This window comes from Betta splendens, chromosome 3 (assembly GCF_900634795.4).
Source record: "Betta splendens chromosome 3, fBetSpl5.4, whole genome shotgun sequence".
NCBI classification, from domain to species: Eukaryota; Metazoa; Chordata; class Actinopteri; order Anabantiformes; family Osphronemidae; genus Betta; species Betta splendens.
In genome coordinates, this window is record NC_040883.2 from 9,940,642 (window position 1) to 9,961,202 (window position 20,561).

Sequence of the window (20,561 nt, forward strand, 5' to 3'; positions counted from 1 at the left end):
TATTTTATTATATATATTGTTGTCTTTTTAAAGACTCTCTATCTTTATCTTCATGGTGGTTTGTAATAGCCCATGATTATCCATGATGGTCTATGACGGTCTGTGATGGTCTATGGTGGTTTAACCTTTGACAGATGAGACTGCTGAGATGCTGTGTTTTCCCGCGAGATGTCGCTGTGCCGCTCCGCTTTCCCATTCACACTTTGTCCTTCTGCGCATGCCGTACTTGTAGTAAAAACATGGCGTCGGACAGTGATAACGACGAGGACTTTGTGAGTTACGGGACTCCTCTGGAGCCTCTGGAAGAAGGTGCTGTTAAATTAAACTAACTATACTACTCGGGTAGTTTGCACTTAAGTTTAGATTGACTGTGTAATGTAGGAAGAGTCGAGCTTGGCAGCTCTAGTGCTCTCTGGATGCTAAGCTAACGATTAGGTCAGAGGTGTTAGCCAGGCGCCCTGGTCTTTGGTGCATAGAGTTTAAAAAGTATTGTATTATTAAAAATAACAAAACAAAACATTAATAATTTTTCTGACATTTTCTAATGCTCACCATTCTAAAAGTGTGTTAGTGTTTTTTAGGCAACGTTACTCAGATGACGTACAGGGAAATTTACCAGAGCACAAGAGCACAACCTGAAACGTCAACAATAGCAGCAGTATTAGGACTCTTCGTCTCTGTCAGATGAAGGCTATGTTTTCATCTAAACTTTAGTAACGTGTGAGGTCGTTCTGCAGCTAAATATTAAAATGACATGATGTGATGGAATGAGTAATTGTTGATGTCAATCTTCTGGTTAGTAAAAAGTGAAGTGAACGTTTCCAGTAAACATCTAATGAATGGCTTGAGATGAATTGATGATTTTCTAAAAATCACAGTAGTTTAAATTAAGTAGTATGTATTTGTGTATCATGTGGGTGTTGCAGACGAGCCCCTAAAAAAGCCTGTCCCGCTCCACGAGCAGACGGTCAAAGATGAGAAGGGACGATATCAAAGGTTTCACGGTGCCTTCACCGGAGGATTTTCAGCAGGTTACTTCAACACTGTTGGCTCAAAAGAAGGTAAATGATGCTGCATGACAAACCCACTCACCTGTGTCACCTGCTGACAAGAACCTGGCACAGTCATGGTTTGGATTCTATGCCTATGTTTTTTAGGTTGGACTCCATCAACCTTTGTGTCGTCCCGGCAACAGAAAGCTGAAAAACAGAATGCTAGACCCGAAGACTTTATGGATGAAGAGGTACTGAGAGATAAAACAAACTCAAACATGCCTCGTGAAATGAATGAGTTAAATAAATGAATATGCAAGTCCTGTTATAGTTAGGGGTTTTACAAAACTAGATTGTGAACTGCAGCTTGTGTGATACTATCTCTAAAAAACACTCAAACTGAAGAGTTGTTAGAGGTGGTAGGGGAGTCTTACCTTTTTTGTCGATTTTGGCACCAAACCATATTTTTTAAAGCAGCACACCAATTTTCTGAACTATAAACACTGTTCCCTGCTTTGACTTATGAGTCAAATCTAGTGAACCTGCTGAGGTACAATAACAGTTGTGCTTTGTAGTAGCTAGGGGAATAAAAAAAAGTGCCAACGTATACTGTGTGTTTTTTGGGTGACAAGATTTATAGAGGGGCGAGACTGACAGAGTTGCTAGTTTTGGTAAAATTGAATTGGATTTAAGTTTTTAACACTAGTGTTAGATTGTGTTGCAGTGTTTGTATGTTTGAGGCCTTGTGTGTATTGTTTGAGAGCAAAGTTTGGTTTGGAGCCAAATTGAATGGTTTTGCTCTCCATGAAATGGAGAGGTTTATTTTGACCTGAAAATTGGTTTAGAGTTTAGGTGTTTGGAGAATTTGGTGAGTTTGTGTTTACTGTTGTGAAGCGTAGTTCAAACAAACGTGTTAAAGCAATCGAGAAAAACTTTAATACATAAGTGTACCCTGTGTGTCAGGACTTTGGCGAGCATGGCATCGCCCCCAGAGAGATCACAACCAGTCAGGAGTTCTCATCCAGCCGCAGGGACCAATTCAGAGAGAAGGCAAGAGAGATCAATGCACAGGCTGCGATTATCCCAGGAGACACACTGCTGGAGGATCTGATCACGCCTGCCAGGTACTCGCTTACTGTGGCACACCAGCATCATTACTAATGTCCTTAAAACTTGGGCTACTGCCATATTCAGACGTGTTGTTAATGTTAGAGGCTGGTGCAGTTTAGAGTGAGTTTTCTTTTATGTGTGTTTGTTTGGTTTATCAGGTTGTCCATTGGTGTGGAGCTGCTGAGGAGGATGGGCTGGAGGGAAGGGCAGGGCGTTGGGCCTCGTGTGAAGAGGAAAGCTCGCAGGCTGAAGAATGGTATGTACAAAGTCACATCATACTCCACCGCAGATGTGTTTACTGAGTATCATCAACCTGCCCTGACTGACGTGATGAATGTCATGTGCAATTAACTACACCTGGCTACAAGCACTGACTGCTACATTTTGAGTGCAAAAGTAGTAATTGAGGGCAGTTTTAACAATGTTTGCCCTCTTTCCTGTTGTAAAGGTTATCTGTTGTAAAAGACAGATTCTTACTTTCTTGAAACAGTTTCTGAAAACTTTTTATCATTTTCTTTTTTCCTTATTAAAGATGGTGGATCCAAAGTTCACGGCTGTTCTCTGCCTCCTGAGGGTTCAGAAGAATCTGAGGTGACAATACTTAGTGCAAACACAAACACTCAACTGCAGTAGATGGCACCAGTCTAACTGTGAGCCACACTGCATCAATAAAAAACAGAATAGAAACAGCTGTCACTGCAGAACACATTTACGGCTTATTTAATATGTTATTTGTGAGAAACCCTTCAGAGTTTCTTGGATGGTGACATAGTGTTGGCCTTTGAACACTATGGCTGTTGAACAGCTGCCTCACTGATGAAGCTATTACATTATGCAACATTTGCCCAGAGTCTACAGAGTCTGTGGCTGACTAAAGAGACAAGGTTAAAAAAGGAGCTAGTTAATTTCAGGGGTGTGTTGTAGTCAGATTAAAAACTAAAAGGTTCAGGGCCTGATATGTAACATAAATGTAGCCTGTTTTACACTAAAGTCCTGTTTTCCTGTCTAGCATTTAAACTATCAAACAGTTAATTAAAATCAATCATTTCCACACTTGTGTGTCTGCTGGTCAGGAAAATGATGACAATGAGGAGTTTGCTCCAGAGAATGTCACATTTGCACCCAAGGATGTGACTCCTGTGGACTTCAGCCCCAGACTGGGGGTTCAAGGCCTGGGATACCGTGGTCTGGACCCAGGTCTTGCGCTTCTGGGCCGAGAAGCAGCTGAACACATTGACCTGTTTAGACCAGAGTCTGAGACGAGGACTCGGCTATTTGGAGGCACACAGAAAGGATCGCGCAGAGCAGGAGTGACCGGACAGGTGGGGTGTTTTTCTCTGATACAGTAGATGTTAAATGTCCTCATTCTCATGTTGCTTCTAACTATTGACCTGCAGGCATTTGGGGTAGGGGCTCTGGAGGATGACGATGACGAAGAGGTGTACCACAGAGACTCCATGTCCAGATACGATACGGTGCTGGGAGGAGAGGAGCCTGGAGATGGGCTGTATGGCTGGACGGCTCCGCAGCAGTACACCAAGAAAAGAGGTAAAACTGCCTGGAGAATGCTGGATCATTGTGGGTTAACTTAACCCAATTAGTTGTTTTATTGCTGATATGTCAAACGTTGCTCACAAACTCTGACTTCAACAAATGTAAGGTCAAGTGCTTTTCTTGTTCACAGACAAAAGCAAAGATGCCTCATACCTTGGAAAAATCCTGGAGGGATTCACTCTGGCCCAGAAAACAGCTGAGGAGAAAACTGTAAGCAGTCAGGAACATGAGGTTGTCTGTCACTATAGGCTCTATTCATCCCGCTGTCTGCCTAAAAAGGCCTGAGGCTGCATGGGAAGCTGGGAAGGGGGAGTCTTTATTGGGATTCATTTTTTTCATCATTCTAGATACCCTTGGTTCCATTTTAACCAATTAGCCATAACACTGCACTGAAGTATGGAGAAGACACCATGTGTTGTTGTTGTTGTTGCTGTTCCTGTTGTTGTTATACTTAACCAGTTGATTCACTGTTTCACCTTCTTTGCAAAACACATGTTAAGGTAGACAGGTTCTCATCTGTGTGGAAAAACTCTTGACTTACTCTTCTGTATCTTGTGTGTAGATCTTCCCTCCTCCCTCTCTGCCCAGGAATTATAGACCGGTCCATCATTTCAGACCATCAGTGGAGGTTTTGACTCTCTCTGGGGTCAGCCCTGCTCTAGCTGAGGCTCTGAGGACCTCCAGGGGACACATGGTTAAAGAAGAGTCCCAGCAGGTAGGACGTCATCAGCTGGACTCTGGCCAGAGAAGGACACTGCTGGGAGAGGATGGTCTACAAGGTCAGAAATAAGCAGCAACCGATTAACTGAAATACTAGGACAAATGCTTCATACTTTGACTTTTTTTTACTTTGACCAACCTGATTTCATACAGGTCCCAGCTCAGTCATGGAGCTACTCAGGCCAGAGGACAGAGAGCGTCTGCTCAACCTCCGCAACTCCTGTAACCCACCCTCCACTAAAACCCCCACCCTGAAGTCCACTGAGGCCCCACAGTCAGCTGGGTCAATGGCAGGGACTTCAACAGGGGTGTTGTCCCAGAGCAGTGCTGCCTCGCACAGCCTCCAGCAGCAGCAGGAGGCTCTGGTAGCCTGGAAAGGTGTGCAGACCTCGACTCACACCTTCAAGCCATTTGAGAAGAACCCAAGCAAACAGGCCCGCTATGAGCTCTACCTGACCTGCCTCCAGCAGGGACAAAAAGGTAGGATGCTCTGGTTCCCAGGTTGAAGCCAAAACTAGAACGTTTTAGTTAATTGTTATTCTTCTTCTTCTTGACACACTATAGTAATTTGTTAGAATAAATGGAATTTAGTAATCAATTAGGCAACTCTGCTGTAACTCTGTCAGATGCCCTGGAACAGAGTCTGGACTCAGGGATGACGGAGTGGGAGCGTAGCAGAGAAAGGGATGAGTTTGTCCGAGCTTCCATCCTGTACAGACCCACCTCCTCCTCCCTCTCCTCCCGTTTCACCAGAGCCAAGCAACAGGAGGACGATGACACTGTGGAGGTCGCACGGGACCAGGAGGTAGGAAAGGTTTCCTCCAAGAGTACCTCTGGGCAAACGTAAGGGGAAGTGATTCTAAAGGTGAATTCACACAGATATTTATGTATGTTGCTTTTTGTGGCTGATTTGCTTTTAGGGCGACTTGGATGACAAACAAGCTGCTATCAAGATGAAGATGTTTGGAAAAATGACCAGAGAAACGTTTGAGTGGCATCCTGACAAACTGCTCTGCAAGAGGTTCAACGTCCCCGATCCCTACCCCGGGTACCTCCCACTCTGCCGATCAGACCGATGATGTGACCCATGTCTACAATTAACTAGACGTGTATTCAGTGTTGAGGAGTTCAGAAGTTTTGCTTTATCTGTAACTGACATCTCAGTGATTGGTGTTTCAGGTCAGGTTTTGTGGGTCTGCCCAAAGTGAAGAGAGACAAGTTTTCAGTCTTCAACTTTCTTACTGTGACTGAGAGCAGAGAGATGACAGGTACTTTCCTCACAGGTTATCAAGTCGCTCCACACACACTCTGTGAACTGGCTGTACTCATCTTAACCATCGTCAACATATTCATTTTCCTCTCATAAATATTTAACTTTGCCTACCTTCATCTTCAGCTCCGCCAAAACCTTCAGAGTCCAGCAAGAAGTCTAGGTGGGATGTTTCAGATCGTAAAAATGAGAAGAAGCACGGTGACTCTGAGAGTGAGCTGCACAACACTGCACAAACATCTGAAACCAAACTGGATCAAACGTCTGCACCAGCGCTTCCTGCATTACCTGCCCCCGTTCAAACCTCAGCCGAGAAGACGGAGGTATATAGTGTCCAGCAGAAGCCACTGAAGCCTTTTGTTGTAAATGGTTCATCCTCTGACCTGTAGGTGAGTTTTTAGATCAATGTTGTAACTCAAATTCACCTCAGTTGTCTTCATCCAGACAAAGCCAATGGATCAGGAGAGCTCAGTCACGAAGACAGAAGGAGAAGAAGAGGAGGAGGATGAGAGCAGGCCTTCCATGGATCTGTTTAAAGCCATCTTTGCCAGCTCCTCTGATGAGAAGTCCTCATCCTCATCAGAGGAAGACGGTGAGGATGAGGAAAACGAAACCAGCACAAAGGAGGATGAGAGAAAAGTCGACAGTCAACCTGTGAATCTGTTCAACATCACCACCTCCTCCACCACCACCAACACCTCCACCACATCCACCACATCCACTCAGCCTAAAGGTGATTCTTCATACACTTGTATTAACTAATGCTTGATCCGTGACTGCATTTGTATTCTACCCACATGCACCATGTGTGCACAGAAACTGGTCCGGCGCTTCACAGCTCCTGCACGGCCTGCATTAAAGCAGGCTGGAGCTGTTCATATTATCGTTCAGAATATCGTTCTGATTCTTCTGTCTCAGATTTCAAAATAGGACTCTAAGGTCACTGCCATGTTTTTTTTAATTCTTGATAGTATGTCTGAACCTGAAAGTTCACTGCTGGTCCTGGAATCGGCACGTGAGACAAAATGCTGTGTGATGTTACTAACTTGGACCTTTTCTGCTCTGTTTGTGTAAAAGCTGTGATTTCATCTCAAACCTTGACACAGGAAATGGAGTTTGGTCCAAAGCTGCCTCCTCCTTCAGCGGCTTTCAGTGAGTCACAAACTTAAAGAGAAATTCAGTTCCAACTGAATGTATGAAACAACTCTAATAGCGTTCTCTGCGCAGTGGTGCCTCTACATGTATGTGGTCTAGCCTCATGTTGTGTTGTGTTCAGGCAAAAGAGAGTTCACCTCTCGCTGTTCCGCTGATGAAAAGGAAAAAGACCAGAAGAGGCATAAAGACAAGAAACACAAGAACAAGAAACAACACAAACACAAGAAAGACAAAAAGGTGGGGAAAAAAGGGAAACCACACACACTGACTGAAGTTAGAGTTATCAGGTCTCTGATACATTATTCTGGTTCTGCAGAAAAAGCATAAGAAACACAAACACAAAGGGAAGCAGCCAAAGTCTAAGAAGGAGGCGTCAGACTGCAGCTCTGAGGACAGCGAAGAAGAATGGGTGTCCACCGATGATCTGCTCAGCAGGTCAGGTCGCAAAGTGTTTATGAAACAGCAGTCATATATAGCGGCTGCTCACATTTAAAACCTGTGCTTTCCCTCCAGACTGAAGAAAGTCCGGTCCCATCAGAGCTGATGACTCCTGTGAGGACAACCAAACCAGGAGCACCTTCCCCAACTTACTTTACTTGTCTTTTGTTGAAAGTAATAAAGTGTTAAGCATTTGGTGGTTGTTCATGATGATTTTAACTTTGACCACATTTTGTAGTTTATGTAAAAACTTGATGCACAAACAGCTGCTTTCAATAACGCATCACATTTCTCTCTCATACGACCTGCCTCCCTCACGTCACAGACTGAGCAGTGCAGAATATCAGCAGATCAACACATCTAGATCCATAGTGTCATCTCTAGTGCCACACTTTCCAGACCACTGTTTTACTGTGCAAAAAATCCGAATCTGGGAATTAGAGGTGTAAACAACAATAGTCGTGACTGAAAGCTGAGGTCTAGGAAACCTGCTTCATTTTCTATATTAATGTTTAGGTATTAATATTTAATGTTCAGAATTGTTTTTAGCAGCATTTAGTTTTTTTAGACAGAACCGGGGTCATGGAGCGACCATCGGCATTGACTGGTTAGGGGGAAGGGGGAGAAGACTGTTTATAAGTTGACACAATTTGTACATTTTAACAAAAAAACTCCCCTCAGACGAGGTAGAGCCTGTGACATCAAGAGCGTGAAGGACTCCTGATCCTGTGTCCTGTGAAGCAGCTGTTGCTATGGTGACCGCGCTGACTCAAGCCTGAAGCGTTCGCCGCCTAGCAAACTTTACTTATCTGTACCGGACGTTGTGTCTATGGCAACGAATAATTGTGTGAACCCTTTATCTGTAGAAGAAGAAGAAGACGATGAAGCAGAGCGGAGTCTGGAGTCTCGGGTAAAAGTCCTTAACCCGGTGTTAGCGTTAGCCTGGCGGTCAGAGTAATGTAATAAAACACTCCCAGCCTTGTCACAGTTTAATGAGGGGGAAAACTCTTAGAATGAGCAGAAAACTGTTGTTTCACGGTTCTAGTTGGTTCTTCATAGTCTACGACCAGTTAAGTAATAGTAACTATGACTGAAAATAAAAGCCGATTTTAACAGTGTTCACCGGTGCGCTGCTTTTTGTGTTGCAAACTCTGACGTAGTAGCCTATGACGTAGTGTGTAGACGAGCTATTAACTTTAACACTAACTTCAACTAATGACAACCCACACACCGCCAGAAGTGCATGCGCTTGCTCCAGTATTTGCACCAGCTGTTTTCCGCTACGGCTCTAGGTTCTATAGTCGTGAATAGTGTCGTGTATGTGAGGTCCAGTCCTCGGCTCTGTCTGCAGGTTCCCGTGAAGGTGCTGCGGGCTCACACGGACTCCGTCACTGCCGCTCGGTTCTGCCTCGGCGACCGGTGCCTCGTCAGCTGCTCGTCGGACCGCAGCGCCATCCTCTGGGTAACGTCATCTGCGGCGCACAATGCGCAAAAACAGCGTTAACGCAAAATTAAGAGGCGCTGAAAGGTTTGACGCTGTATAAGTTCACAGCGGGTTCGGTACCATCCGACAAGTTCTGTGTCATGTTCATGTCTGTGCAGGATGTTCAGAGCTGCAGACCTCTCAGGGTGTTGGACGGGCTCCACAAACGGGCCATCAGTGATTGCGCTGTGATCCCAAACAGCAGCAGGCGAGTGACGAACCCTCACTACGCACAAGGATGACGTCACTGCTCCTCAGCTTTATCTAGTTTAGTTTTGTGACGCTGGCGAGTTTGTGAGTCTGAACTGGTTATTTGTCAGTCAGGATTTGTGTAGGTCAAAGACTTGGACCTACACAAATTAACTGAATCGACACACATTTCTAATGCAGTTTCACATTCACAGTCATATTTATGCAGAAACCTTTCCTACCGTGTTCACAACCTGTCAAGCTCCTCTGTCTTCATGACAGTAATTAGAACTGGACTCTGTGACAGGATCATCACTGTGTCCTGGGATAAGAAGATTGCAGCCTGGGACCTGGAGACCGGACAGATTCTGGTACTGCAGGACCTCTGCTGGTTTAAACATGGTCGTTCTTTGAGGCAGTATGAAATGTCTGGTAGCAGTGAATTATCTGGAGCGTGTGGTTGCACAGTGGCAGTGGAAACGCGCCGGCCTGCTGACCTCCTGCCACGCCTCGTCCGACGGCCGGTGGCTTGTTTGTGCAGCAGAGCCACAGAGCGTTGTTTACATCAGTGACGCAGCCACCGGACAGACTCAGCACCAACTGAGCGGTATGAGCATCAGAGCAGTCTGGGCCAGTGCTGAGTGGACCGTTACTGAGGGTGCATGCTTTGTTTCCCAGAGCATCACCGCTCCACCATCACACGCTGCCGGTTCGACCCTCAGAGCCAGCGAGTGGCCACAGTGTCGTCAGACCGCAGAATTATTCTGTGGGACCTTTTGGCCCAGAAAACCACTGTATCCATCAACAGGTACAAACACAAAAAGCTTTGTTGATTTGTTTTTTTTCCACTGTTTTAGCTGACTTTGTAGTTTAGTAACTCATTACAATGAAATATCATCATTCATCAGTTATAAGTCAATAGTTTGGGTCCAGCTCCTAAAATGTCCTTGCTCTCTCTCTAGTAACCACGACAACGTGGTGTCCGACTGCTGCTTCACAGGGAACGGACATTTCCTGAGCACGGCATCATGGGATAAATCACTGAAACTGTGGGATCTGCAGGCGGGAGGGTTTCGATCTCACGGTGGGACCAAGCTGCAGAGAGGCCATGCAGGCAGCGTGAGCTCCTGCAGCTTCTCTGCTGATGGTGAAAATAACCGATCACTACTTCAGATGTGTGCTGAAAAAACAGGAGAACTGCAGGAATGTGAATATATGCTGGTAGAACAAGCTCATGACCTCTGTGTTGGTGTGCGTCTGCAGCCAGCCTGCTGGTGTCTGGCTCTTATGACAGGACGGTTGCTCTCTGGGATGTGTCCTCGCTGTGTCAGGTTCTGACCCTGAAGGTGAGTCAACTCGCAGTGCATTTGTGTTGTGTGGTTTGTGGACACTCAGCTTGTGTTTTTTTTTTGTTGTTGCAGGGCCACAGTGACTGGGTGACAGACGTGTCAGTCAGCGCTGACAGGAAGTTGGTGGCCTCCGCCTCTAAGGTGCCAGTGTTCCTGTTAAATGAACATGCTGTGCCCTAAAATATACTTCGGTGATGAAGAACATATCAGATGCTGAAACAGACATTTCAACATTTTATGGAAATATGAGCTCATCTTAAATCTGACGGCAGGAACACACCTGGTCTCGTGGTTCTTTCACAATGTAGTGTTTTTATTAACAGTTAGAGGCTTCTTGCCTCTTGTCTTGATGTTCCCCCGGCTCATTTCTTGCTGCCTGCCATTCTGACCCCCGTAAAACCTTGCACTTTTATGGCTGCTTCCCTCCTCTGTAGGACGGGACTGTCAGACTATGGGACATAGAGAACATGGAAGCGATTCCAGAGGTGATGGAGAAGAAGAGGACTGAAGGATCAGGGGTTCACATCCTCAAGGTCAGAGCGCGCTTCCTATTTCATATGGGGCACATGTTTAATACAGAGCGAGAGTCAGGAAGGTTTTCTACCAGAGCTTGACCTACTCTAACTCTAATTTGGATCAGGTCAGGATGAACGGCTTTTCAGGACAGAAAACTATGTTGAAATGGACTAATAATGAGTTATTCCCATCACTTGCATTTGTGTTTGCAGTGTGAGGAGTGTGACGATCCCTTCCCAGTGTCCAGTCTGCTGACGTCTGACTCGCTGGCCCGGTGCGTCTTCTGCAGACTCAAATCTCCTTCCAAATACCAACCCCAGCTTCCGCCTCTCGTATAGTTTCCTGTCCAGGTCAAGGGTCAGTCAGATACTAACAGCTGGTAGGGATTCAACATCAGGGACACTGAACAGTGGGAGGTCCCAGGAGGTAGTGATGAAGATGTTTACTGGCTACCTTGATGTTTAAACCCTGCTGTAAGTGACTGTGATATGTCTATTTATTCTTTGAAACACTGTAGTTTCAGCTGCTTTAGGTTTTTCTCCACACCGTTGCCAGACGAGCAGCCTGCTGGATTTAAGACACGACAAGGACCCAAATATGTTTCTATCAGTCAGCATGTATAAAATATTAAAAACCACTTGCTAAATATTTAAAATGTTATTTTCTGGTAGTAGTAGCTGAGAATTCAATCCGAAGCGTTCATAGAGACGATGACATTTCACTGCTTTTATTATTTGACATACAGTACGTACTGTTCAGGGTCCATATCCCAGAGTGAGTTGTGAGTGTAGAGATGATAAATACAGGAGAGATAAGCTGGCAGACCCATGTTGGCCCAGTCAGCAAACATGGGAACTTTGACCTTTTGACTGTGACGTCACCAGGGACAGAGGTTTCAGGTGTTCAACCTGATCAACCACCAGATTTTTAGAGCTTTTCATGAAGAAAAGTTGAGAAACAGAGATGATCATGTCTGCCAGAGATGAATGAGTCCAGATGTTACACTGGCTCTTGACAAAAGACACCCACAACTGTAAAATGTCCGATGTCCATCACTGCTGAAAATAAGCTGAAAGAAACTGTTTTTCTCCTTTGCTGTATAATAAACCCGTGTCTTCTTTTGTTAAGATGTTGTAAGTGCTTGATCTTTTCTGTCTGTCCTTGTTAATGTCCTTTCCACCAAGGCACTGGCCTGGATCTGTGACTTCTTAAGATGAGACAAGAAGGTCAGGCCATCTGGTTTGGATCCAGTCTGACTCGTTAAATGGGTTCCCATGTGACAGAGGCTGGAGAATCTAGTGATTTTGGTTTTGTCTGCAATGTCTCAGAAGGTGCTTTGCAGCAAACAGTGGCAGCCACAGCCTGCTGGACACTCGTCCTGGCGACGGAACCAGTCCATCATGTGGCTGGTGTGTCCCCCGTGGCCGCAGCTTAGGCAGAAGTTGGAGGAGCCTCGTACGGCCACGTGGCATATGGCACACTGGAAGGTCAAACGTTTACAGACGGCGCACTGAGTCCCACGAGCCTGGCTGCGACAGTGGCAGCAGTACACTCCGAACTCTGGAGGGAAAACACACAGATTTTATCAGCTGCGTTAGAAGGAGAGCCTGATTCATATAAATATCATCTCCACCCAGGAGAACCAGTATTGCTTCTCTTAGCGGCTCAGTAGCAGCTCTCAGCCCAGAGGCCCCTCGTGGTACAGCAACAGCAAATCTCTGGTTGAAAAACCACACAAACCAGCACTCAGAAACAACGTACCGATGCCTTTGTGAGGTTCAGGAGGGCAGGAAGCAAACTTCAGCACGTCAGCTCTTTTCTCCCTCAGGCCCCAGCGGTACAGGATTTCACCATAACACTTCTTAAACTCGTCAAACTGCACCGTGTTAGCGGGGTCCAGCAGCCTGTGTGGGAGCAGAGAATGACGATCAAACCATTTCTCCCATCACGCGGTAGCTGGTAAGCATCTGCCTGCTCAGCAGGGGGCACTGCATCACCTCTTGTTCATGTCGTGCTGCTCTCGCTCCCGTTCCCGTGGATCTGCGTAACCCTGGTTTCCGTAGCGGTACTCATCTGGAGAGGATTCACCCCAGGGGTTGGCGTGCTCCGAGTCTCGGCCTGAAATGACAGTTTAATCGCCTGTTTAGGTGGAGAAAAGTCAAAATGCGGGGTAAGACATATGCACGGGACTGATTGGAGCTCACCCGCGTTCCAGGTGGTTGTAGTGATGGAGTCCGAGGTGCTGGAGCAGGAGCCTGAGGTGACGGATCCGGACGTGTAGCTGGGCTGAGCAACAACACAACACACATTAGTTCGTTTTCTTCCCTAGTTAGACTGAATATGTAACCATTACCTGGATCAGCCACATTTGGTCAATTATCGTTTCTTTTTCCACAAACTTACGTAGCGTGAGTGATGTGGAGGGAACATGGAGGAGCGTGACGGGTGGTGTCCGTACAGGGGGTACGGGTCGGGAAGTGAAGCCTGAGGCCTGAACACGCTGCACAGCATGGCCAGAGTCTGAACATCGCTCATGTGACTGTAGTGATCCAAACTGAAGACGACACAAACATTTTATACCAGAATCTGGACAAGCAGCGCTTCCTCGGTCTGTTCAAAGCTTTCACCATAAACAGGAAGACTGCATATCATGATTCAGCTTTGCTGCCTCAGTGGAGCAGCATCAGCCTGATAACTAACTCACAGAGTCTCCAGCAGCTGGCGTCCAAACGGGTGTCTGGCCCAAGGAGTCTCTGTGTCCGGGTCAGAATCTGGACTCAGCTCCTGACTGGCAGCTGCTGAGGCCAGAGCCCACACCTGTAATGCATGGAGGTGAGTATGAGTCAGGCAAAGAATCCCAATGGCGTGTTTTAAATCCTGACCTTTGCCACGTCTCTTCGTCCGACTACGAGCGCGGCTGCGGCGTTCTTCTGACACGTGTCCTGGATGTCATTCATGTTCAGACTGAATGGGACAGAAACGAGAATGTTGTGTTTTACTGCTAAACAGTTGTGAAGGCTATTGATTCATCATTGGAACTCTTTGGATGTCCTCACATGTAGCTCTCCCCCAGAGCTTTGTGGACAGGCAGCAGACAGGAGATCTCCTGGATGATGACTTTCCCAGCCAGTTTGATGGGACGGTTGCTGTAGTCTGTCCCCTCTCGCTTGGTCTTGAAGCGTCGGGATTTCTGAAGGACAGATGGGTAGAGAGGGAGCAGGAAGACAGCAGGTCCACAGGAGACAAAGCACCACCTGATTAAAAGTGGTCTGGATCACAATGGACTGAGACAGTTCACAGTGCAAGACTCTGACTGAAGGTGACGAGGACTGATCCAGGTTCATTTATTTCTGCTGATGTTCACCAGGTGTGAGGACGAGTGCGTCCTTTGACCCACTGCAGGATGAGCTGTGTCGTCTGCGGACTCTGGACTCGTCACTTTGTGTCTGAGCTCTTGCAATATGAACACATTGCTTTCATGTTACTGAACTAAAGCGTAGCATAAATGCAGAATTACCTCAAAAATAGCTTCAAATTAAATTAAAACCAGGTGAAAACACACCGGCTTCCTAAATGTTAGTGAACATTAGGATGTTGAGACATTAGACAACGGGGGAGATCGCATGAGCATTAGTTAGTAGATTTGCCATTTGCCTGGGATGCTCTGAATTTTCATTTTTACGACACTGATGGCGAAGCTGTTTCCGAGTCAGGACTCTCCAGGTTACCTCCAACTTAGACATGTAATCTTTAACAGCTGCAACACTAACATTGACATAAAGCATGAGCTGAAGGAGGCGAGGACACATTCACACTATGAGTTGATCGGGAAATGCAGTAGTTTTTTTACAATGAGTATCATATCAGATACAGGATAAAACCCCTGAAAGTAGTAAATTTACTCCTGTTTTACACCAGTTACTAAGGTTATTTGATTATAATTACTGATGCATGTTAATAATGGAGCTCACTTCTCACCATATGCACCGTTTGATCACATTAAGGAGAAGAAAATAAAGGTAAAAGGTATGAGCTCCTGTCACTAGACGTTGACAGACAGAAGGCAGCTGTGCTTCTGTAAATCTGTTAAGAAGCATTTAAATGTCCTCGTCTCCCTCACGCTGTGTCTTCACCACCCACAGTAACTGCACCGTCTGTTCTGCCTGTTCAGCGTTAGTGGACAGAGCATCATGCAAAGACGTTAATGTGAAATCGCATGAAGAATAAAACCCCCAAAGAAGAGTCACGATGAAGGAAAAGACAAGGAGAAGGATGGAAGCGTGGACAGAAGCTCAGTACCGGCCAATCATGGAGGGTTTGGACAGACCAGCGGCGGGAGGCAGAGATTGGGAGCTTCTGATTGGAGAAGAGTGAGAGGGAGGAAGGGCCCACAGCATCATGGGGAGAGGTGATTGGTCAGAGAAAAACAACACAGAAAAAAGTAAAAACAAACAAAAATCGGTCAGGAGGACAGAGAGGACAGAGCACAACAGCAGGAGTAACGCCTCTGTGTCCCACCGCCCACTCACTAACACACTGGATGTGGTCATGGTTTTCTGTCCAGCACTGGAGACAGAGCTGCCTAAATACTGTAGCTCCCACCAAGTTGCAGTCAACCACGTCTCCAATCCTCCGGTCAAAGTCTCTGGACCATGTAATGAAGCTTCTTTTCATTACTAGATTTTGTTCACAGTCTTTGTAGTTCATTCAGACACCAACATTCAACTAGTAGACACCATTTGTTAATATCCAGCTTTAACTCCAAGAAGCTCTCAGGTCATTCATAGTAGAATCACGTGTTTCTCACCCGTTCTTTGTAATAAAAGGAGGAGATGGAGACGGTGTCTTTGTCGGACCGAGTCGGGCTGCCACTGTAGAGCCGCAGCGTGCTCTGAGACTCTGAACGCATCTTCATGGGAGTCAACACGCCACTGTGATACGCCGACAAGGCAGACAGAGACCTAAACACAAAAACCAGGAAGCATCAGGGACCAGCGTCCATTCCTGACTAATAACCCTGTAATGAGGTTCTTCTGCTTTCAGCTGAATTTAGGGGCATTTACCTGAGGATGCAGAGTCATTGAAGTCATTTAAGTAGCTCAGATACGAGTGAAAACATGTGGAAGTCGTGACGTGTGAGTCGTGGTTACCTGGGTGTGGGCTCGGTGGGTGGGACAGAGCGGTGCATGGTGATTGGCCGAGTGAAATAAACGAGGCAGCCGGTGCCGCAGAACCGAGCACCTGAGGTGCGAGGGAACGGGATGTTGGCGTCCTGAGATGAGGAAAACGTATTAAATAAATTAACAAACACAAAATGACACAGAGCTGAATACAGTAAAACATGATCATTCACTACTCGAGGTGGCCCGTGCTTACCTGGTAAGAGCCGTATGTGTTGGTGACGCGGGGGAATGCCTGCAGGCCTGGAGTGACTGGGTTAGAGAGAACGAATGGACCAGAGGCCGGACCGTCGTCCTGGGTCTGAGACAGACGTTTGAGGCCAGAGTCAGCTGCGTGTGTGTGTGTGTGTGTGTGTGTGTGTGTGGCTCCTCACCATGTCAGACTCCAGACAGGACACCAGCTGCCGGACACATGGCTCCAGACAGTTCTGGTTCCTCTTCACCTTCTGTAGCGATGTGTCCGTCAGGATCTGAACAGAGGACGAGAACCAGAGCTTCTTATTGTCTGTTAGGCAGGTTATTGCAGCAGTGTCATGCTTTTAACTCATCAAAATTATTAGACTCTGAACCTGACGTCATTCCTCACAGACTCCTGCTCCAGTTCAACCATTGGTTCAATACTATTGGCCCATTTTTAAGCAGTTAGCCATCGGTACCTTCTGTATCTTGATCCTCATGTCAGAAGGGATGGTGGTCGGGGAGACGAACTGGAATGTGGGGGCAGCATTGTTGGGGTACTGTGCGGGAAACTTCACCACCAGGTGAACCTGATGGCTGCCGAAGTGAGCAGACACCACACAGCTGCAGTTCACCGCGTCCATCTGGAAAAACACAAACCTTCGATCGTTGTAGAATAATATTATTATGTAGAATAATATATTAGCTTAATGCTGAAGTGGTAAAATGAGACTTCACTAGCACTAGAACAGACTAGCATCTGTTCACTGGGGACCTATCTAAATCTCAGGCAGATCGCAAAGTCCTGCAGTAATCCAAACTGGCTTTAAAGACTCATGTAGGAGTAGAAGCAGCTGCTGTGATACTCTCACCTCCACGTTGACGTTCCTGATCTGCAGGTTGACCAAGGAAAACTCCTGCTGCAGAGTCTGAGGGAGACCAGAACCCAACACCGAGTCCTGACGAGCAGCGACGTTCACAGAGACGCTGTGATCTGAGACGACAGGTCAACACTCAGCATGCTAAACTTTTAACATAAGAGTACTGGTACTGCTCATCACTTGATGGACTTGGATTTGGTGTGGTTTACAAAGTCGAGGATGAAGGTCCACTTTGAGCCCGGCTTCACTGCTAGCGAAGCCTCACTCTGGGTGTTTGCGTCTCCCTCACCCTGCAGGTTCCCAGCAGCAGGACCCACACTGTGCTGAACATCTGGCTCCTGGAACGACCTCTCTGCCTCCACGCTCAGAGACATCCCCTCCATCAGATCCTCGACCACGTCGCTGACGCACAGCTGCACCACAACAGCAAATCGTCAGGAACAATCAGATCAGAGAAGGCGTTTGCCTGATGTCTGCTCACTGACCTTCTGCAGCTGAGGATCCACCCTCCAGATCCTCAAGGTCTGGTCTCTGGACCATGTGACCAGCTGGTAATCCTTAGAGCCTGGAATCAAACAGGAAACATTTGTTAGAACTGACACAGCGTGTGAGCACAGAAAGGGCAACAGCATCAGATGATGACTGCAGGGTAGGGAGCTGTCACAGACGCAGCTTCTGCAGCCAGGCACCTTCTTTCTGCGGCCTCCACTGGAACTCGAGCACAACGTCGTCGTGTCCAACGAAGGCGTGGACGGGGCTGTTGAGGTCGAGTGTGCTCCACATCAACAGACTGTTCTCTCTCCTCAGCTGAGGAACCATGACGGTGACCAGACCGTTGGAGAACGGCTGAGGGCGACAAATCAAACACAGCCTCACCATTACATTCTACAGACCCTCTGCTGCCGTGTGCTAAAGCCTGGTCAAGTGTCTCTTTATCCATTTCATCCATTTAAGACTAAATCTAAGGATCTGAAACCCGTGTATTTTGACCAATAACAAGTACTAGAGCAGCAACATGAGCAACCAGTGACATCCTTCTTTACATCCACTGGTCCAGTGACTTTTCCTGTGGCCATCTTTCTGTTTAAATAGAACCTCACCGTGTACCTGGCCTTCCACACCGGCACCTGACAGGACAGGATGTTCAGGTACTTCCTGGGCTGCCGATAATCCCAAAACTGCACAGAAGGAGAGACGGGTTAACAGGTGTGGGGGACAGAAGGTTCCCAACGTCGTCTCAGCCGTGTGTGTTTGACGTCTCACCCTCACTGAGTTGTCCTGGCTGGACGTGGCAAGGATGAACTCGTTGTCTGGATGCCAGTCGAGGCCGTGGATCTTGGACAGATGAGCAGCCACGTACTCGGTCGCCGTGTTGGGCTTCTACCAATCAGGAGGAAGAGAGCGCCTGTCACTGATACCGCCACATACTCACTGACTGTTCAAATCTTTCCGCTGGCTTTAACCCTCACTCTTTTATCCCAGATTCGGACATCTCCATCGTGACTGGACGCCAGCAGGTTCGGGTTCCTCCTGTTCCACTTCACCTGCGATGCGCCGGCTAGAAATGACAGCAAGAACAGCTGAAACTTTAACTGTAACAGATACAACCTTTGGCAAGGCTGCATTTTTAATCTGTGATGCATTTAAGGACACACGAATCAAGCATCAACCAAATGTTCTTTGTTATTCCTCCTCCAGAAAGTGGTTTTAAAAGAAAACCAGGAATAAAACACATAATCAACCATGCATTAATGCTGCATTTGCTGTTTCCTGATGATGTTTGACATCACGTCATAAAAGTGGCCTGCTAGAAAGTGACGCATCATTAATGTCATGTTGCACCAGTGCACATTTTAATACTGGTTGATGGTTTCATCAAAAGACACAAACGTACACTGATAGCTACAGCTGTCTCATCAGTGTGGTGAACCTGGATGAACAAACTCACCGACAGCGGACAGCGGCACAGCCGGTTTCCTGGTATCCCTGTAGAAAATGTATGACACACACATTCTTCTGATTCAGCTGATGGATGGGTCTACAGATGTTAACGTGGAACTAAATGAAATACCATCTCTGACCTTGTGTCCCATATGTAGATGTAGGTGTCCACTGAGCTGGTGACCAGGAACTCTGGTTCAAAACTGGACCAGTCCAAATCACTGGAGACATCAAAATGTCACAGTGAGTCCACGGTAAAAGTCCATCAGAGATCAAAGAACAAGTTCAAGTGCACACCAGAGTCCCAGTTTTGAGCCTGAGCCTGCTTTTGCTCAAATTTGGTCAAATCGTGTACATGAGATATGTGTATTGTAAGGTACAAATGAGTAGGTCCGGTCCAGGTTTTTAATGGTCAGACCTTAACCGGGAACAGGCTGCGACGAGACTGCTGTTTGCATTGCTTTGTTTATGTCTGTGTGGTATTGTGCCGTTTCACTGCTGCTGGTACCTGATGACCCGTGTGTGTCCCTGCAGCGACGTGTGAACCTCTCCACAGCCGTGCTTCCATGAATACAGATCCACACGCTGGTTACTCTGTACACAAGTGTTTCTGTCAGTTCAGGATCAACATTTTTGTCCCAGTTAATAGCAGAACTCACCGATGCGGCGAAGACGTGAGACTCCGATTTGTGTGGGTTCCACTGGACTGTTCCCACGTCCCATTTACTCTGACGGCTGATTTTCCGAGGAGGTTCAGATGGAGCCTCGAGGTTCACCATGTAGAGGAAACGACGCCTGGAGAGACAAGGATCAAAACCTGAGCAGGGGAGAAGTGACGCATCCACTCAAGTGTCACAGAGTAAACGACCTGAGGCCCTGATGGTTCATTTACGAATTTGGTCAGGCTGGGGTGCATTCAGGGCACCTGAACTCACCCTGAGAGCACAGCATGGGAGCCCAGACAGTCCACTGACATGGCGGTAGCCTGGAAATCAAGGAACAGATGAAGACGTGTGGATCTTTAACACACTCTGTTTAACGTCATAGATAACAATAATCACTGTGTCAATACGTTCCAGATGGCACGAATAATACATTACACAATTGAGTTAATTTACAGAAAGTATGATTTGTTTTGACAAAAAATCATTTGAAATGTCAGTTAAACAAAGAGAGAAACGTTTAGGATCTTTGACCCGGTCCAAACACAAAACGGATGCAGTCAAGCAAAACCTTCTGCATTTGCACTGACAGACCCGTAACTTCAGACGCGTCTCAATTAAGTTTGCAACGTTACTGATTATTCGATTGTCCACATTAAGTTCGAACAACATGCACAACTATTCCGGTTTAAACCTCTGTGTGTATCTATGTCCTTTTATTCACACCGGGGCTAAATACCTGGGCATCCCGAAACTCCACCACCACATTCTCACTGCTCCACCGAGCCGCCATCTTCCTCCTCCTCTCTCGACTGTCAACAAACGTCACGTGACTCTATAAGGCATAACGTTGCGTTCGCTGACGCACATTGCGTAAGCACGACTAAGTACGTACGTACGGAAGTACTTATTGTTTATTTTATTTATGACAACGTTACTTATAG

General features: G+C 46.7%; 3 protein-coding genes across 5 annotated transcripts; 2 read left to right on the forward strand and 1 right to left on the reverse strand.

Moving 5' to 3' along the window:
* The first annotated feature begins 168 nt into the window (after positions 1–168).
* gpatch1 (G patch domain containing 1) lies at positions 169–7,433 on the forward strand. The gene is made up of 20 exons (XM_029145171.3): positions 169–309; positions 927–1,061; positions 1,158–1,243; positions 1,956–2,116; positions 2,261–2,358; positions 2,635–2,693; positions 3,176–3,424; positions 3,500–3,650; positions 3,787–3,866; positions 4,219–4,435; positions 4,530–4,856; positions 5,003–5,181; positions 5,297–5,424; positions 5,556–5,644; positions 5,773–5,969; positions 6,091–6,379; positions 6,724–6,798; positions 6,923–7,038; positions 7,118–7,236; positions 7,315–7,433. The coding sequence occupies exons 1-20, from the start codon at positions 240–242 to the stop codon at positions 7,343–7,345; spliced, it is 2,856 nt and encodes a 951-aa protein (XP_029001004.1). The 5' UTR covers positions 169–239; the 3' UTR covers positions 7,346–7,433.
* A 581-nt stretch (positions 7,434–8,014) lies between these two features.
* Positions 8,015–11,424, forward strand: LOC114852085 (WD repeat-containing protein 88-like). 2 transcript variants are annotated; one of them, XR_003785316.3, is made up of 12 exons: positions 8,015–8,149; positions 8,591–8,701; positions 8,842–8,930; positions 9,219–9,282; positions 9,380–9,518; positions 9,590–9,719; positions 9,874–10,058; positions 10,175–10,257; positions 10,333–10,401; positions 10,695–10,793; positions 10,989–11,202; positions 11,294–11,424. XR_003785316.3 is itself a non-coding variant. In XM_029144175.3 (11 exons), exons 1-11 carry the CDS (start codon positions 8,069–8,071, stop codon positions 11,112–11,114), a joined length of 1,176 nt encoding a protein of 391 aa, XP_029000008.1. In that variant the 5' UTR covers positions 8,015–8,068; the 3' UTR covers positions 11,115–11,339. The 2 variants fall into 2 exon arrangements, 1 of the variants encoding a protein (XP_029000008.1); XM_029144175.3 differs by having other exon boundaries at positions 10,989–11,339.
* A 63-nt stretch (positions 11,425–11,487) lies between these two features.
* On the reverse strand, positions 11,488–20,472 carry wdr59 (WD repeat domain 59). Of its 2 annotated transcripts, XM_029144169.3 has the most exons (27): positions 20,357–20,472; positions 19,891–19,940; positions 19,615–19,750; positions 19,464–19,549; positions 19,096–19,176; positions 18,963–19,000; positions 18,484–18,572; positions 18,278–18,394; positions 18,115–18,192; positions 17,704–17,860; positions 17,500–17,579; positions 17,304–17,427; positions 17,006–17,127; positions 16,613–16,777; positions 16,331–16,426; positions 16,153–16,257; positions 15,927–16,048; positions 15,584–15,737; positions 15,076–15,132; positions 13,833–13,966; positions 13,659–13,740; positions 13,481–13,593; positions 13,180–13,330; positions 12,981–13,062; positions 12,774–12,894; positions 12,538–12,680; positions 11,488–12,336 (listed from the first exon to the last, which is right to left on the reverse strand). In XM_029144169.3, the coding sequence occupies exons 1-27, from the start codon at positions 20,408–20,410 to the stop codon at positions 12,101–12,103; spliced, it is 2,973 nt and encodes a 990-aa protein (XP_029000002.1). In that variant the 5' UTR covers positions 20,411–20,472; the 3' UTR covers positions 11,488–12,100. The 2 variants fall into 2 exon arrangements, with proteins under 2 accessions (XP_029000002.1, XP_029000003.1); XM_029144170.3 differs by lacking the exon at positions 15,076–15,132 and having other exon boundaries at positions 20,357–20,471.
* Positions 20,473–20,561: the final 89 nt, after the last annotated feature.